This window comes from Alligator sinensis, unplaced genomic scaffold (assembly GCF_000455745.1).
Source record: "Alligator sinensis unplaced genomic scaffold, ASM45574v1 scaffold562_1, whole genome shotgun sequence".
Taxonomy (NCBI): domain Eukaryota; kingdom Metazoa; phylum Chordata; order Crocodylia; family Alligatoridae; genus Alligator; species Alligator sinensis.
The window spans coordinates 1263230-1283173 of record NW_005842227.1 but is presented as its reverse complement, the minus strand read 5'-3'; the positions used below and the strand labels follow the sequence as shown (position 1 = coordinate 1283173).

Below are 19944 nucleotides of genomic sequence, written 5' to 3'. Positions count from 1 at the left end.
CTAATTTACTACCCACAAGTCAAATACTCTAATATACTGAGAGGCATTTGCTTAAATAGGTGGAGAATGCAAGTTTAGTGCCTGCATAAGAACAGGTCTCATATGACATCGCCTACTTTCATGTTTCTCCTTATCTAAGTACAGATGTAGCTTCTATCATCTGGTACAGGTGCCTCTCTAGAGATGTCTGCTCTGCCTCCTAACTGCAAGGAGGGGGGGGCACTGTGAGGTACAGACATCTGCTCCAAACACACCTCCACACACATTCTTCTCAAAAATGTGTAAGGTAGTAAGCAGTGCTAATCATGTGTCAAAAGCCACATTCAAGACAAACAACTTGTAGAACTTCCCATGCACTACACCATGGATGGCTACATTTTTGCAAGGGAGGGGAGGGGAGAAGAGTGTGCCATGTCAAGAGCAGGGCTAGTGTCTTTCATTATGGTGCTCCCAAGTGTGGTTAGAAATGGTATAAAAATGTCATCTTTCCCAGAGACCTCAGATTTGCTCTGTTTATTCTTTGTTATACCAGTAAAAACCTGATAAAAAATATTCAGCCATGGCCCTGCACTCTCTGCAAGGTGACGCATTATTGTTTACACAGCTCTTTTTTACCTTTTTTGTTTCTTATTAAACTATAATTATTTTTAAAGCCTCACTTACCTTTCTTTCTGGTTGGAGGGTGGATTTCACCTAAAAAGGGAGGGAGAAAATTAAGGTAAAAATGAAAAATTAGAACAAGTTTGAAATGTAAAATAAAGCCTGATAAAATACCATGATTTCCATAGCCTTTGAAGCACATCTAATGGTTTAGAATGACTTCTATATTTAAACTTGAAGAAAGCTTGTCTAACTTTATCCCAACTACACAGTTGGTGAAATAAAAGATGTCACCCAAAAAATCTCTGCCTCTCTCACATTTCCTGCACCATCACAGCTACAACGTCACTGAAATATTACTGGTCCATTTTTTAAAAATATTAATTGTGCAAAATGCAACTAAATATACTTTGCAAACAGTTAACTTTAAAATAATGCTTTTAATTCCACCATTTTATTCTATACTGTAGAAGTTTCTGTACAATGTAGTAATGACATTACTAGTTATTATGTTTGGACTACTACTATAAAGTATAAAACTTCTGAACTTTTGGTTGGGACTTGTGTCTAATAATATGTTATTTTCAGCATTCTTCTTTTTTTCATTTTTTTTCTACTGCACATTCCAAAAGATTATCCATCTCATTTTGCCCCTATCAACAATTATCTTTGTATAAAAAGACAGCAATACCAGTTTCAAGCTGCAGAAGCACAGGCATAAAGAGATGATGAATAGTTTCTCTTTTTATAGCTAGAAATTTTAGCAAAAAAGCAGAAAAAAATACAGCTGTCAAATAAATGGATTTGTCTGTAAAGGTTTAACTAGTCCAGAAGAAAAAACAACATTATCAACTGTAACCATTGATCTAGAAAAATGAAAGCTAAAACATACTAAGCATCTAAGACACTATTATTATACTTTTAAATAGCTTTCATGAAAATGCTGAGCAATTTTAGCATGCATTGAGTACACATTGTTAAATACTGCAAAGTCTTTTACAGAATATTTTTCACCATGTATACTGAAGATTACATTTTTTATTCTGGCCCAATATAAAACATTGAGTCTTTTCCTATTATTAAAGATAAATATGAGTGATAATGCTGGGGATGAAGGAATTAATTGTGGTAAAGAAGGTACTGTGATAAGCGCTTTTATCCTTTCTAGTGGCTACTAACACTGATATTAGCCCTGTCACATGTGCCACCCTCACTGTCATTATTTGTATCCCTATTATCTTTGCCTGCAATTTGCATCCCTAGCAAGGTTATCTTTGCTTTCTTCAGGCTCATAATTATCGTTACTCCTCTTCTTTTCTCCACACCCCCTCCCCTTTTAATCATTGCCATGATATCCTTACCAGGCCCTTGAAGAACTTCTCAGTAAACAATTGTATTGTGGCATCAACTAAGTTGTGTTATGTTTTTTTTTATCTTGGTATTTCCATGGTAGTGAAGATTTTATGCAATTTTTTAGCACTCAGAAAATAGGCTGGCTGATAAATCCAAAACCTGAAGCCCGCTACTTACTCACAGAATTCTTCTGTTGTGAATTTTGCAAATAATGAAGAACTCTGTTCTGCTCAGATTTTATATCCGTTATCACCATAGGTACTGTGACATAGCTTCTGTGAGATGGATCCACTGTAACCTTAGGCTCAATAAAGGAGGCTCCTGAATGTTCAGCATTGAAGTTCCTAAGTCTTAGGAGACTGGTGCCCCCAGAGTGGAATCCAAAGCTAGTATGCAGACATGTAGGTTCAGTGCCTGGGAAAAGTAAGGAACCTCAGCCTAGGATTCCCAACAAACAGCATACTGAACAGGGAGCTGCCCAAAATGTCAGCACACTGGAGCTAGCCGATAGGAAACGCTTATGAGAACACTAAGTATGATGTTTTCTTTTCCCCCTACAATGGCTCATTCAGGGTTTCAGGAAAGCATTTCCAGCCCTTTAAGCTCCGAGGCCTGGGACTGTTTCCTGAAGAAAGGTGATTACATCCCTCCCCCCTCCAAATAAATGAGGAGGTCACTTTTCTTCTCAAATACAGTTCTAACAGCTTTACGGACTGTAGTGCCCCGCATTTTATGATAGCTGGTCTCTTCTAGGATGGGAAACCCTGATTTAAGTCTTTCTTTTTGTCTGTACGGGATTCAAACTCTCAGTTCCCACCTCCTATGAGAATGAGCTAGTCATGGGTCTATAGGCCTAGATAACTAGTCTACAGGAGTAGATTACTTTCTGCAGCAGGATTTCAAAATGCACTGAACATATTAAGAACTATGAATCTTTGGTGCAGTGGCAATAACATGCCCATGAGAGCAGGAAGTCCTGCATTTTTGTCTTTGGTTCCAGGATTGGTGTATGTGATGTAAACTGATCCTTGGATAAAATAAAGAAACCATCCTAGGACAAGAATCCAGAAATTCTCTGATTTAGGAGAGTACCCAAAAGCAGAACATCCAGGCCCCTAGAGAATTTTAAGTCCAAACTGTGATGTCCATACAGCTGGATGGAGGTGGCAACTGAGCAGGGATTTTTATGACTGTAACCTTAGACTCAAGTGGAATTTTGGCACCAAAGTACCACTTAATTTGCTTAAATCCTGGGCCTATCGTCTGTCATGTGTAGTTCATTGTCTCTTTAATTTTTTTCTTCAAGGGAGAATTTTGTGTACAAGGTTTTGGGGGTAGGGGGGTTGTTTTTGTTTTGTTTTTTGAGGAAGGAAAGCATTCTTTTTTTAGCTATATATGCTAAACCATGCTTAAATTAGCAAGGGTAGATCCAGAAGGTCACACAGTCACACCCCGTGTGATATAGTTCTATAGCATAGCTTGGTGGCTCTGGTTCCAGGTAGACTTGAATGATTGGGTCCCCTGAGGAGTCCAAACCACAGAAGCAGTACCTGGGGACTGTTATTAAAAAGGTCCCTGGCTTTTCTGCTGCTCCTGCAGCATGATCTGACTGCCCTGGTGTCAAGGGAGGCTGAAAGCAGCTATCCCAGCAACTCTAGTTGCTATTTCCATACCCTGCTTTTCAAATTTCTGGATCCATCTATGTACTTAGAGAAGGCACAGTTTAAGAATTCACCTTATATTCAGAGTGGAAGATCATGAGGTCTGTGAGAAAACTTAGCCCCTATGGGTTTGTGCAGATGTTCTACTTAGATCAACCTAGCCAGTGTTAGGTCAATCTAAGTGCTGATCTATACAGATGTTTAGGGTGGTTAGATCAGGCAAAAAATGCCCCTTCTCCCCAAAAGATCTGCCAGCCTTCCCCAATCCCATACCCCCCTCCCCCCCCAAGATGTACTAGTCTCCCCCAATCCAAACTTAATTTAGATCAGGCTCCTGGCCTGGCTCCTGGCACCAGTGAATGTGTGTACTCACGGATCGCATGGCATAAACATGCACAATCGTAGATCAGGTATGGTGTTTACATATCCTGTAAGTCAGTTCTACAATCTCAGAGCACCCCTCAAGAAAGCTCTATCTGGTGCAGAGATGATCTTCCCTTTCATTGAACCCAGGAAGTTTAACTGAGCCCAGGAAGCAGAGTTGCTGACCGTGTCCTTTTTCTCTCATGCTTTAAGCACTCTTTTAGATAGCAAGCAGCGAGGCTCTTGAGGACAAAGTATCCCTTCAATAGCCCAGTGGTAACAGCAATTGCCTGGGAGGTAGGTAGCATTGCTTCAAATTCCTGCTCCAAAAAAGGCAGAGAAAGAAGGCTTTCAATTTGTCTCCCCTATGTCCTAAGTGGCTGTTCTAACCACAACTAATTTGGTACTATCAGAGCGAGGGGGGGAGGGATGAGGTGAGAAAGACTTGACCTGGTTTGGGACCTAACTTCAGAAACGCTCACAGCTGTGAATGCTAACAGGAATGAGCCATCTCCCCTGCAGCTCAGAATTGGACACTTGAGAGGGATGGAGTTTGTCCCCTCAGACCTAATGAGCTATAGGCTAGTTTAGGCACTTCTATGCTTAATTTGCTGCCTTCTACAAATCAAATTTTCACCATACATTGTGTGGGGAATCAGCCCTTAGCATAAGTTAATTGTTCAGCAGCACATCAAAGTATGGACTGCACTGATTCAAGCTGCACATATTCACTACAAATTCTTCAAAATGCTTTCTTTTGCCCACTGGCCTAGGCTCTGTCTTGCTTATATTCATCTTCATTCATTTTCATCTATGAGTTCTGTTTGTTGCAACAGAACCCAAACATTGGCTTCTGTATGCTGCAGTGATATATGGGCAATATATGCTGAAGGATAAAGTGAAGATGCGTGTCAAAGCCTAATTTGCATTCTTTGAAAATCAACAATGGAAGTAATAGGAGAAGAATAAGGCCACTACACAGCACTTTTGAAAATCCTACTAACAAATCATATGGAAATAAATTTCCCCACATTGCCTATTACTTTGCCTTTGTTTTGACATGAAGGGGCCACCTTTACATATGAGTGGAAAGTCCTGTTCTCCAAGCCCATTCAGTCCTTGCCTTCTCTGCTGAGACTGCTGAAAAAACTACGTTCACTGCGGGGAAGAGAGGGTTGTTCCAATTAACTTAAGGAAACCTGGCCCTACATTTCTGTAATATGGACATTTGTCTATTAGGAACATGGCGATACTAAATTTCTATCTCTAGTAATGTAACTGGGGGTTAAGGGGAAAAGTAGGGCATCAGCCCTGGAAGCTGACTATGGGGGGGTACAAGAATCACTGCCCCCCAGAAGAATTTGACATGGCATGGCATGGCATGGGCAGCCTTGAACTGTTCCCAGAAATGTATCTCTGGAGTGGTAGGCAAGTGGGGTGAGCAGAACAGTGCTTCCACCATGAGGAGTCTCTGCCACAGCAGAAGTAGCCCAGTATCCCAGTGTTTCCCAACCAGTGTGCTGCGGCACATAAGTGTGCTGTCAGAAACTAACAGGTGTGCCGTGGAATTTTGCCATGGGAATGAGATACAATAGGTATGAGGATGAGGAATGTCTTAACTGGTGTGCTGCAGAAAAAAATTATTAATGTAAGTGTGCCTTGGGCTGGAAAAGGTTGGGAAACACTGCTGTACCCAACAGCATATTGGGGGATGGGGAAGCAAATGGAGCATGAGGCACGGCTCCCAGGGAGCCTGTACCATGGGACTGCTGCTGCCTGAGATGACTTTGCTACCATATCAACCATGGCAGTGTCAACAATAGCAGCAAAAGCATCAGCTGCCTTCAGTATACAGAGACCTCAGGCAAGTAAGACTTCCCTTCCCCTCCTGACTTATAAAGTGGTTGGGCATACCCCACCACCACCCTGGGCACTAAAAGAGTGCACTACACCTCTGCTTATCATGTAGTCAGAAGATGAAAACTTTTGCTATTAACATTAATGTGTGCTCAGCTAGGAACAATGCACTAGAAACCTAAAATGACTAATACCAGTATCCCAAGTCTTCCATTCTTTGTAAAAGAAGCTGAATTTAAGTTTTAAGCTCCTGAATGCCAATATTCATGTTTAGGGAGATTTATATTACAATTCTATATGTTTCATCCTTGTTCTCTATAAAAATCTCATACCAACTTAATCATTTTTTAAAAAAGAAATAGAGGCTTTAGGCTTCTAACATAGCACAAGGCAAATGATGAATATTTTTATACAATAGCTGCTTCTTAAGGTAGGTCTATTCTTCTGAGATGAGTATGTAACTCAAGCTGACATTAATCAGACTTACATAAACAGATATGGAAGATATTATATATACAGGCGACCCACGCCATTCGCAGGGGATACATTCTTGTATCCCCTGTGAACAGGGAAATCCGCGAATAAGGCACTGCGTTCATGAATGCCGTCTGTGTTCATGAACTCAGTGCCCCTGGCAGCTGTGGGGAGGGCACAGCTGCTCTGGTGATAGTGGGAGCGCGGCAGCAGTGGCAGGAGCCCAGCAGAAGTGGCGGGAGCCCAGCAGCGGAAAGCACGGAGTTCCCGAGAACCTCCTTTAAGTGTATTTAAGAAGTGGGTTCGGCATTCACAAATATTTGAAACAGCGAATGCCGAACTCTCGAATAGTGAGGGTTTCCTGTATGTATATACACACACACACACACACACACATATATTATGATACTGTAGTAATGCTGTCAGTTTATTCAGATTTTTCAGATTTGTGGATAATAATGAAACAATTAAAACTTCTCCCCACAGCAACAAGAAATGCTGCAAACTTATTTTAATTTGTCCATTAAATAATTTTGATTTAAATGCACCAATCACTATTAATTGAATGACACATTATCCGACACAGAAGCAGTTGAATAAGCTTAGTAATTTCTTCCTAACATGTACATAATATATTAAAACACTTATCCATTATAAACATGCAAATAACACACCTTTTCTTTTCAATGGTGGTTCCACTTCACCTAAACCAAGACAGAAAAAATTATACTCAGATAACAGGTGACATAATAAAGCACTGACAATATCTTTTCCCATGCAGATTTATTTTGATTTTCATATGCATTCAAACTTTATATTTGTAACATACTGAAAAACTAGAGCCCTTTTCTGAGATTTTGGGCTTATGCATTTCTGCTTCTGTGTGGACTTTCAAGAGGATACTATGAAAACTTTAAATGTTACCAAAACAAAACTTCCAAAATGTTCTTTACAGTGTTATTCAAAACACACAAACATGTACTGACACAAACTTTAGTTGTACACTTATTACCATATTAAAAATGGGCACAAGGATTCCATTTTAATTGGCCACAAAGAATTGGTCAGGTTTTTAATTTCAAATCAACACTTGCAACATTCAGAAGGAAAAGAAGCCTAATAATACTTTCATACTTTCAGTGAAGTCAACAGCAAAAGTTCTATTGACTTCACTGTGAGCAGAAACAATCAACCATAGGGCTGATGATGCCTTAGCTCTACATATGAAATGCTGTTAAGCACTGCAAAGAAGAGTTCAGCACTACTCTTAGCTAGAGTGTATAGAAGTCCTATGGGATGGAAGTTGCTCACACCAGAATTGATCCATACACAAGACATTTTAAAAGCTTAGGTGAGATGCAGAGTCACTCTTGCAACTCTTAAGAGGTGCTGACTATGCTTCTGTCTGAGAACATGGAAGCTGAGATGGCTGAGCATCTCCCAAGCCTCCTGTGAAAAAAAACAGAGTGAAAAAATTCATTAGTTAAGCAAAGGAGCAACATTATGTCCTTTTTGTTTCTTAGTGGCAATTGGCTTTATACTGGTTGTAAATCACATCTCAGAATAGAGTCCCCAAGTCAAAGGCAAACATATTGATATATGCGTTAGTATCTATATTTAATGGTAATAGGAAAGCCCATGAAATCTGTAAAGAGGGAAGGATCTAAAGAACAGCACTAAATATATTTATAAGCAGTGGTAGAAAACAGGAGCTACTTCTGGATAATGAATAAAGTAAGTGAACAATTCAGTTTCAATTCATGTTAGGTCTTAACTTTTTTGGTTGTGGTGGAATGCCATATGAAGCCTATGGATACAAAATGAAAACATCAGTGCTATGATCATTGTGCTTGATTTCAAGTAAGCATACAAAATGATAAATATAACATGAAGTAGCTATTCACCACTATTACACACACTTATGCTGAAAATTGACTATGAAAAAACATGGTTCTTTTACAACTGTAAAAATAGACTTTAACTGCTGGATGTTTGGTTTTGCTTACTTGGTGACTCCGTCACTTGATACATGCTAGCAAAATGGCAAAACCATCATTTTCAACAAACCAAACTAAGTTCCTCTTCCGTCCTATTTAAGTGCTATATTAAAGAGCTAATAGCCCCCTCCTCAAAAAGGGTTCTAAGATGTCTCCTGTATTGCTTACATATTTTAACTCTGTTCTTTAGATGCTTCCATACTTAGACTCAAGAGAAATGTTGTACTCTAATAGCTGCTGCCATTCTCTGAAACAATATTCTGGTATGTGTTTCTATTGTGGCTTTGAAGTCTTTTATAAATTAGCATTCTTTATGTCGAGACACACTAATGGTAATATTTAATTCTGCCATCTCTGTAATAAGACATTAAATACAAGATGAAAGCTAACAGAGAGACCAATTTACTGATTGTTGTAGATGGTTGGTGCTGTATTAGCAAGAGAGTTCAGTTTTTGTTTTGTCCTATATTTTTGACTATGAGTTTAAAAATTGAATAAATCAACATAATCCATGTAAAGCAGCAGTTAGAGCAGTTACACAAATCTGCATATCACAAATACCTTCATCACTGTCTTCATCATCATTCCATATGATGTCAGTCAGAAAAGAAATAAAGCCATAGATCCAATCTGTGGATTCTTCCACAGTCTCATAAACGATTCGCAGTGGTTCTTTGCTGAGCTTGCTAACAGAACTTCCTGATGGTTAAAACAAAAGATATTTGAAGAGAGATTAATCCAGAGGTTAAAGTTATTCTGTTTTATTTGTTTATGTACAACACAAATTATGCTAATTTATTAAACAAAAGCGGAGCTCCTGAATATTAATGATTTTTGCTCAGAAGTTTAAAGTTGAAACTTTTGTTCCTGTGAAATGTTAGGTCATAAATAATTTTCAGGCAATGTGTGCAATTACCAGAGTGGCTCAGGCCTTGGTAAAGAAGGGCCTTGTTACGCTTTACACTGTAAGCCACACAAATATTGATCAGTTTTAGTGCTAGCTTCAGTTTGGTTGGAGCAGTCACACTTCAGGCTACCAGGGGCCTGGAGGACTGAAAAGGAAGAATCCCCACCCCCATTTGGGGCATCCCCCCTGCCCCCAGGGGCTCCTCTGTTTCCCCCTCCTGTTCCTGGGACATCCCACCTGGCTTTGAGGTTCAGTATCAGGTGTTAATCCAGGTTTTAAATGCTCCAGGAGCTACCCCAAATTACCATGTAACAAGGCCCTAGCTCAGCTTCTTTACACTGTCACAAGTCATACCCCTCTTCTGGTGCCTTGGTGGTTTCAGAATAAATTTGGATTTGGTTCCACCAAATATTTGTCCTCTCAGTTTCTCTTCCTTTCAGTCCAAACCCTTGCTCAGACACAGACCCTAGGAGACAGACTTTTGTCTTCCCCTCAGTCTCCAGTCTATAACCTTCCTCCTAAGTGCTTCAGTCTCAAAATAATCTGTTATTTCGTCTAATTCATTGCTGTATCTGTCCCAGACCTCACTTCATAGGTCCTCCCAAGGCTTCTGCCTTAGTCTGACATTGTTCAGGAAATTGCTGGGCCTTAGCAACAGTGTAGACACAGTGAATCATTCCCAGGGAGAGCACAGAAACAGATATATGTACTTGTGATGAATGAGTGAACATCAGAATGAAGGAGTTAGAAAACCCCAAATGTACATAGCGCCTGCATGTGTATACACACATACGCGCGCACTCACACACACACACAGGACTTATAGCAGACTCTTATATTAAACTTTTCTATAGAATGTTTTTGTCCTTGGGAAGGTGGGATAGGAATTTACAAGATACTAGCAATTTCACATAATATTCTATTTGAGAAATGTTTGGCAGTCTAGAAGATAAACTTACCATGCCCACCAGCAGGACCCCTAAACATGTCACCCTGCCATGCACTCACTGCCACCCCTTTGTTTTCAACCAAAAGCAGTGTTGGTGCATCTTTGAGATGGACGAAGTGGACTGAATGGTACTGTCACTTGCATCCACCCCACTACTACCCAAATGCAATTAGACTTTCCCAATGAGAAGGTTAACATTTGTGCAGTAGCATATTTGAGAGCAATGCTGCAGAGTGAAATAAGTTTGTGACACTAAGAACACATGTTGAACACCTGAGCTAGGTGTTCAACAGAAGTTACACATAAACTGGCTTAAGTGATCAGAAACTGGTTTAAACCTGTAATGGAAGTTCAGTGCACACAAACCAGTTTCAACATAGCCGAAACTGATTTAAGATAAGTCTGATACGACATTCAACCAGGTTTAACTGATTTGGATCCAACCAATTTATGAAACGTCTGTCCAAGATCCCTTCCTGGCTTAAGTTAAATCAGAGTCCTCCAGCATCCCAGATGCTTTGCAGCCCTGGGCTGGAATGTGCTGTCTGCTCCAGCAGAGAAGAGATGGGTGGTGAGAGGGAGGGACTGCCCCCACAGGCAAACCCTGGCTGGGGTCTGGGGCTAGGGAGGAGGATTAAACCCATCTTCTCCTGAGTACACAACTGCTCTACACCGCTAACCTTACTGAAAGATACTGTGGGCTGTAACTGTGGACTACAAATCCCAGAGGCACCTGGAAGCAGGAAGAGGAAGTGATGAGCAACCCTGAAGGTAAATTATAGATGGGACTGTTATGTCTATCTGAAATCATAGGCCTGCTTCTGCTCTTTTCAAGTTAGATACATCATCATTGCTGTGATTCTGGACTGCAAATCCCAGAGATCTCAGGGGTATCAGGAAGAGGAAGTGAACACACAGCCCATGCTGGCTATATGACAGAAAGCCATGCACCAGGACTCCCTAGCTTCTGGCCTGAGCCATGTGGCTACAGGCATGTGGCTGCATTTCCTGAATCAAAAGTAAATGTGTGTCCAGTTGTTTCTCAATTTAATCTCCGCAGTTTAGGCTAACCTGCAAAGACCAAATCGATTCAGCCTTGGGCTTTTTAACTGTCTGTACTTAGCCCTGGAGGACCCACCTGGGGAGCTGGTGTAGCTAGTGCACTGTGAATTAATATGCTCATTTACTATGCACTAATTTCCCCAGACAGACAAGCCCTTAGTCTCTCCAACAAACTTGCATTAGCTTATTATCCATATCAAAGCACTTTTTAAGAAAGAGACAAAGTGTTTTAGATTTACTTCAAATCTGCTGTGTCAACAGAAGTATAGACCTTTACATTTTAGATGGACAGAAATTCAGCCCAGATACTTGTCCTCCATACTCCAAATGAAAGGACAAGCTAAATGATTTCTCTCTCTGTCTGGCATTCTTTTCTGTGCTTTACTTGACACAGTTGAAGGTAAATCATAGATGGGATTGTTATGTCCCTCTGAAATCATAGGCCTGCTTCTGCTCTTTTCAAGTTAATTAGACACATCATCATTGACTCCTTTTATAGCAAGCTGGGTACCATATCCCTGTTTACCACTATCTCTTTAACATTTAATTTTATTATATAAATAGTTTCATAATTATAATTAAATACAAACCTGTTTACCACCATTTCTAACTGCAGCATTCATGATTCAGAAGCACAAACCTTATCACCAATCAGAAAGCAGATGCACATGAACATACAGGTTACAAGATAGGCAAAGTGCAGGTTTGGAGCAACTTTTCTGCTGGCAACAATAGGAAGTTATTTTCTAGCAGTGCTCCCACCAAGTGTACAAAACTCTGGAAACAAGCTACCTCATTTTTTCCTGAAACAATAAGCTTGTTATTAGTGAATTAATCTAAAACATGTCACATAAAAGCCCAGGTAAACTTTCTATAATTTTGAGTAGAAAAAAGGTTAGATTGTTTATTTGTGTGTTGCATTATAAGATGCCATTCACAGACAAATTCAATATGTCATACATGCATCAGGTGGTTGTACAGACATTAGCAATATCTCTGCTTTTTGCACTGATCTGTATTATGCTCTGTGGTAAATTAAATAATTAAAAGGGCATTTTAAGCTTATACAGTTCTCCAAAGTATTTGCTTTGCTTGCCAAATTTGTTTGCACCTACATTGAGACCCAGTGATTTTCTTTTAATGAATCACCATGACTAATTCTCTCAAATGCTTAGCACTCATCTTGCAGGGGTTTAGGTTGTAGCAGTGTTGGTCTAAGGACATAGGCAGACAAGGTTCCTTGGGTGAATTTGATATCTTTTATTAGACCAACCCAAATAGTTGGAGAAAACTTATTAAGCAAGCTTTCAGGTTCAAAAACCCTTCGTCAGGCTAAGGAAGTTTCAGCAGTTGGTGTGCGCTCTTCCTGGATGGAATGAAAAGTCCATTCATCTTAGATTTTTTTTCTTTAAAAAACCCTTATACCTTATCTGTCTCTATTTAAGCAAAATACCCACAAAAATTTGGCAAACATTTGTAGGGGTGTCTTGCCATTTGCACTGATAACACTAGCCTAGTAGTACAAAGAAATCTTTAACTGAATACATATAATTTACACAGCTAAATTAATGTAAACTCTCCTTCCCTCAATTTAGAATTAGGCCCTGGCCCTTAATTCAAAATAGCTTCAAAGCAAACACGATGCTGTGGAAATGAACTATATGACCAGATCCAGATGAGCAGGCACATGCAGTTTGTGTGTATGTTGCACATTAAACTGCTAGTTTTCAGTGCTGGGGGAAAATTTGCTACTGGGATTTGCTTCCATGAGAAAAAAGCAGGGTAGAGCACAACAAAATAAGCTGGGACAAAGGAAGAGATCAGGGAGCAAGCAGTGGACAGAGACTCTCCTGTCTCTACGCTCGAAGTTCCCACACTGAGGCACCCTGCGCCCCAGCCGTCTCCCTGGTTGGGATGCTCTGTGTCTTGAGACAGGAGAGCAGGCACTCCTAGGCTGGCTGCTCCCTTGTCTCCACATACCTCAGTACAGGAGCTCCACAGCACACAGAGATAGAGGAGCAGGCAGCCCTTTATTGCCTGCTCCCCCATCTCCAAATGTCACTCCCTGGTTGACTGGGGCACAGCATGCCTCAGTATGAGGGCTGCCATCTGCCAGGACCTGCACTGAGGCACCCTGGCCCCAGCCAGCCCCGCCTGCAGCTGTGTTCTGCTGCAAACTGCATGAGCAGGGGCATGCGGTGCAACACAAAGTAGCGGCACAAATTTGTGCAGCTACTATTTGTGCTGCTGCAAACATGCCCCTGCTCATGTGGACATGGCATATATGTTTCATATTTTTATAGTTGTCAGGGGCTGGAAGCGACGTTACAGATCATCGGGTCCAGTGCCCCTGCACTTGGGCAGGAAAGACTGCTGGGATCTGATGACCCCTGCAAGATGGGCGTCAAGATGCATTTTGAAGATTGCGCGTTAAATGATGCTTGGCAAGAAGTCTCACTTTTACTACTGGGGAGAAGCTACAAATGCTACTTCAAGTTAAAGAAAGTAAAAAGAAAGGGGAGGGGAAGGGGGAAGAATTTGAGAAAACACTTTGATGACATTTGCAAAATCAGATTTTGTGCAACCCCCTCTTGCACATTTCATTATAGCTCCCACTACATGTAGATGCTCTCGACACAGTTCTGGTCACTCTTCCTATTTACAGAAATAATTATTTACTTTTTGTTACATTCTCTGTCATTTAAAAAGCCATTTTAGCAGCAAATATGCATTTTAATATAATAAAAACACCATGCCAGATATACTAAGAAGTGTAAAAAAGTCCTTGCTCTCAGCTTTCCCCTGACCCTCTCCAATATCAAGTTGTTTTTTTCCTTTTAGAACAAAATGCACGTGAAGTAAAGGAATGAGGAGCAATCCAATGTGAAAAACAGAGATGAAGATGCAGAGAACGTGCAGAGAAAGGTGGTCACGTATAGTGAATTAGTATGCTTCTTGCGTTCCTGAGCATGACTGACAGAATGCAAATTCTCATGAAGCAGTTTAGGCATTTAATTGTATTTAGAAGTCTCCTTTTCATCAAGAAATATAGAATCTATTGATATTTTATTAGAATACTTTTGGAACCTAATATAGTCAAACTGGATGAACTGCCCTCTGCTATCACTTACAGGCTTTTCCTCTCTTTAGCAAAACACCACAAAAAATGTGCTTTAAAAATATGCTAACAATATGCTTTTTTTTACTCATTATAAGGTGATAAAATATATTACTAACCATTAAATATATATGGACATCTGTTTCTCTCATCTCTCTAATAGGCATAAATCTATTCCCTGCATGGAATATAACATAATAAATAATAGCCAGTGGTTTCAATATGAACTACTAGGTTGCTGGCTGTTTTGAAAATCAGGTCACTTGTTTAGTCTCTAAATATGGATTTAGAACGCTCCTCTCTTCTGCTTCAAATATTCAGAGCCATGGTTTTCTCAGGTGGGGGTCAAAAAGTTAAGGGAGCCATTTTAGTAGCTGAGTTGGTAACAAAGCGAATTTGAAAGTGTTAAATTGTGATCAGTCACCAGACCTGCTAGGATGAGAGACACCATTGAGACTCACCAGATTCTCCAGTGCTAGACTCTTGACTCTAAACTTCATAGAGTTTTTACAGAATCAGAAAGGTTGTCAAGAAGATGTCAACTGTGAAATTTCCCTTCATATTGGCTTAGTGAACACTTCACAAATTGAGACTAAAACAAAACTATGTATTTTTTTCTTAACATAATTTAAAGCTAAAATATCTAGTCAGTTGGAACACAACAAAGTTTGTACCTAAAATTTATTTGAAGAGAGCATGCAATTAGTAGTGTGGAGGATTGTTTTGATATTTTCTACACTTTCTTTAAATCACAGTTTTGTGTCATCTTTTAATTTCATCTCTCTTTCAGTCTTTGTGCAATTTGGTCCTGATCCCATGAGTTCCTAGACCTGTACAAAACATTACATACACGATTAACTGCAGTTCAATAAAACTATTCACATGCATGAATTACTCATGTACCTAGGTTTCTGTAAGTCTGTTTTCTCAAGCAGGAATATACATGGTAGTTAGTTCTTTGAGTTTATTGTTTGCTACTGCAATGAAGTCTGCCTTCTAATTCATTGCAAACTTAGTTGTACTGGTTTCTACATTTTATTTTTTTCACAGCTCTGAGAATAATAGCGAGTTTCACCTATCTTTTTTGATCTGACCCTAATCAGGCAGTTTCTCACTTGCAAAAAAAATGTTTTGCAGATGTTTAAAATTGGATGACTTCCAGCTGGCTGCAGCTTAATCCCAGTCAAACGGAAGGATTTTATACATTATGTTGCAGTAAAGCCTTATCTAACCAAAACCCAACTGAATTCTTTAGGAGTAATTCTTTGATACCTATTTTATACATCTCTAAGAAATTTGGGAGTTTGTTTGGATTTTCCTTGATAAACACATTAAAATATGGTTAAAATAGCTTTTTTATCCTTTAAGAAAAGTTGTAAGGATTAAATCCCATAAAACCCCCCATGGATTTAGAAACTGGTTTTCATGCTTATTACATCCAAACTGGATTACTATAATGCTTTGTTTGTAGCTCTCTGGCATCATTGTTGCAGAAATAGCAATTTGGTCCAAAACACAAGAACAGAATTATCTCTTGTACCCATAGGAACCAACTCATTTCTTCAATTCTGAATTCTTTTTGGCTTATAATTTCCCTTCTGATTGATTTGAAAAGTGCACTTGTGTCTTGTAAGGTACTTGCATTAACTCAGTTTAACTATATAATAAAATTGCAAAGTTGATGAAAACCCCATTTGCTCTTCAACCAGTGCTGGACTTTGAGAAACCCCTCAATAGATCTACTCTGTCTATGTTTGGGTACCAAAGCACTTTGCTGAAGACCTCAACATTTTGTCAAAGTATGAGAAGTCTGTAATAAAAGTTTTAGGCAAAGTTCTGAGGATAGATTAAACCTTATTCCTTATCTAAACTGATACCAGGTTCAATAGCATTTTTAAATATACAATTTGCATAATGTAACGTTCAGTAGTAACCTAAACATAGCTGGTTATATTTCAGAGTTTGTGGTGTTGTCTATTGCTGCACAGAGCACACCAAAAAGTGATTAATTAATTTGTCTGTGCAAATTACTTCAGTCATTATTCCAATTTTAGTAACAATGCCAAAAATTGAACTGTAGACTCAAATCAGTCCTTTCACTTTCAAGTATTTAAATGCAAACATATTTAACATATTTCAACTGATTTAAAAGGTTTACTTAATGACAGTGGAGTTTTTCTTCAATTATATGTTTTGACAACAATGTATTTAATGAAATGAAATTATAAATGAAGGTAATTATCTGGTGTAAAGATGGATTTATGAGATATAATGTAATTCATTGATAATGACAAGGTACAGCATGTGAAGACTTGTAGAATTTGTCATCTTAGATAAAATATAAAAGCCTCACACTAGTGATCTCAAAACTAAGATAGCTTTTAGTCAAATGTGGTGTTTGACATGACAGAGAAAGTATTATTTTGACTTCAAAGCTCACACCTTGTCTAAGGCTCACAAGATCACTAGTTGTCTATGAAGAAATCTTTAAGTTCTGATTAGACTCCAATGTTGTAAGGACCAAAAGAAAAAAAAATAACGATGCCCCCACCCCCCAATCCTTTTTGTATACAGCAGGTTTATTACATATACCCTCTCCCAATACTGTTCACCAGGGCACCCCAAGGGATGACAAGGTCCAACGGTCACAAACTCCTGCAAGACCATTTTAGGCTGGACATAAGGAAAACTTTTTTACTGTCTGAGCCCCCAGGGCCTGGAACCGACTTCCCCCAGAGGTGGTGCAAGCACCTACTCTGGGCACTTTTAAGAAACATTTGGATACTTATCTTGCTGGGATCCTTTGACCCTAGCTGACTTCCTGCCCCTGGGGCAGGGGGCTGGACCCAGTAATGTTAAGAGGTCCCTTCCAGCGCTAATGTCTATGAAATCTATGAAATACTGACACCCAACTCCATTCCACTTACAATTCAGCATGGCTCAGGTTCTTAATCTACAAGCCTAATTTTCCTCACATTTATAGCAATGTGGGTCAGGAAAAAAAACTTGGGGATGCATCAGTGAATTACACTGGTATAAAACTGATGTGAAAAAAACTTTATATGCTACATTTCCCATAAATGCTATTTCATAGATATTTCAAATGTAAATATGACATCTAGAATTCACAGGATAAATCTTCTGTGGGTAAATTACTTGCCCCTTCTGCCACGATCCCTCAGTAATTATACCAAGGTCAGGTCCTCAGAGAAAACCTCAACTGAAAGCAGACAAAAGCATTTCATCCAAAATGAATTGCAAGCAGAAAAAACAATGTAGTTACATTACAGTAGAATCTATTTCATTTATCCAAAACTTGTTTTCTTAATTGGGATACTTGTCAGAACCTGGAAATGGTATCAAAAGTGACAAAGTGCTAAGCATCTTCAAGTACTAGTGTTTTGGGTCACAGTGGGCCACTGCACTTGTATGTGCATGTTTGTGTGCACATGTGTGCATGCAGTATCAGATCCAAGATAGTCAAAAGGATGTGGGAGTGGCACAGAGCTCACTTTGCCCATATAATGAGCTTACCATGGATGCATCTGGAAGCTGAGACTGGAACTCTCCATGGCCAACTGGTAAGTGGGATACAGTACACCAGTTCACCCTCCTGGATCAGCACTTTTGTGCACACATATTTAGCATAGACAGTACAAAGCAGATAATTTTTTTTTGGACATAATATAAAAACCACTGAAATGGTTCCACTAGCTTCAGTGGGCATCAGATACAGTCCTAATTGTTCAAAGTTTGCTAGAACAGGAAGTCATCTATATTACCTACAGTTCTTTAAAGGTTTATGTTTTGTTCAACTTCAGTTTTCCATAGTCTGCTAAGGACTCTGATCTTTCCTTAGCCTTAAATGTTTAAAAACATTTTAAAGGATTTGTACAATGCTTATTTTTGAGGTCATGAATAAATAAAAATTAATGTCTCAACATATTAGAGAATCCTGGGAATGTGCTGATCGGGACAATCTCTTAATTGACATATATATTGACCTGAACATGAAAATTAAGAGGATTCTACTGTAATTAACTTCAGACATTTTACTCAGCTAGATTCGGGTGTTAGCAAGTAAACTGTGTTACTGCTGGCTGGCACTCAGCTATAGTCCATGCTTTTGTTATCTTAGTTAAGCAGACCAGACACAAACACGCACATCTATTCAGAATCACTGTAGGCAGAATGTTTTACCAGGTGGTAAACAGGGATCATCACAATGTTGTGAATAGGTGGCTATAGTGGATGGTAACAGGATGAACCAAAGAATAGCCATTAAAGAAAAAAAGAAACATCATTAACCATAATGTTCATTACACGGTATCACATGACAAAAGAAAGCCATTATGGAGTGAAATAAGGATTCCATATCTGTAAAGGTACTGTCATGAAAAAGAAAGCAGAATTCAGTAAAGACAAAAAGAAATGCAGTGCATTGCAGGTTTAAAAGAATACAATAAAAAAGTAAAATGTGTTTAAAATATTTTGTATAAAAATCATTCACAAAAAGTAGAAATATTTACATTCTATTACTGAGAAAAAGAAACATTATGTTTGATTGAGCCCAGTCAATTATTTCTGGTTTCTTCACTATCAGAAGGCCAAGAACTTATACTATTGCTACACTATTTACCCTTATGGGCCTCAGATTTAATTTGAATTTTGTATTGCTATGAAATAATATAAGCATGCAGGATGCATTTATTTTATTACATTCTTCCCTATTAATCCAAGTCAGTTTCTGAAATTCCACATTTTTTACTTCATGACCTCATGAAGTCAGTCACAATTTATCATCTTGCATGGTAGGCCCTTTGGGATGATGGCAGTAGTTGCTAACACTGCAGTACTTCATGGCCTGTCATTGTTTCCAATATAAACTCCATTTTCCCAGAGTTTATGAGTCAGCTGTAAAATTTGCTGCAGGGTAAAACATGGTAAATAAGATGTCAGAGGGCCAGTCCTTTTTTAAAACTGAATTTGGTTTAAATCAATTTGACTGTTTTCAGAGTTACAGAAAAGGGAAGGAATTCTGTTTTGTGGGATTAGGGGGGCATTTGTGGAGCTCCCACATAATTCAAAATATGTTCCAATTTACAACTTGGAAATACGTTGGCTGCTCATCCATAATGTGGACTGATTCCTGAAGGCAGAATAAAAATTATCTCAGAAAGGGTGCAGCATCAAGATTTAAATAGTTAAAATTAAATTACAAATAGGGCGAAACCCAACAAATCTCACTTTGTCTGTATTCAGCAAGAGCTTCCCCTGAATTCACATTCTAAGGCCTTCTTTAAATGGGAACCCTCTACCAGTTTTTCCAAGACAGTTACATTAGTTTACTGCTCTTGTAGTGATAAAACAGCAACTTGCTTAGTTTAGTTTAGTATAGGTTAGGACAAGGTTGTACGTTTAAACCAAAAAAGTATTTTTCTACTAAAATAAGACTCTACACAGGGAGTTGTAACCATATAACGAGATATTAACACCTGTTTATATCATAACTTTCCCATGAAGACAACCCCAATATATAATAACTTTCAGATCTAGTCTTATAGCAAACTATATATTATATAGGTTTCTTTATACTATATAGA

The 19944-nt window shown here is 38.9% G+C and overlaps 1 protein-coding gene across 34 annotated transcripts in view; it reads right to left on the bottom strand.

The window, feature by feature from the left end:
* The window catches only part of TRDN (triadin), a 366530-nt gene that overhangs the window by 299118 nt on the left and 47468 nt on the right, over positions 1–19944 (bottom strand). For all 34 annotated transcript variants that reach the window (XR_003094912.1, XR_003094911.1, XR_003094913.1 and 31 more), the window contains exons 3-5: positions 8867–9004; positions 6983–7012; positions 664–693 (exon numbers count right to left, since the gene is read on the bottom strand). Coding sequence is in view for 30 of the 34 variants with exons in the window: in XM_025208370.1 (XP_025064155.1) it covers positions 664–693; positions 6983–7012; positions 8867–9004 (198 nt within the window). In the remaining 4 variants the exon portion in view is untranslated. The remainder of the gene's footprint in view (positions 1–663; positions 694–6982; positions 7013–8866; positions 9005–19944) is intronic.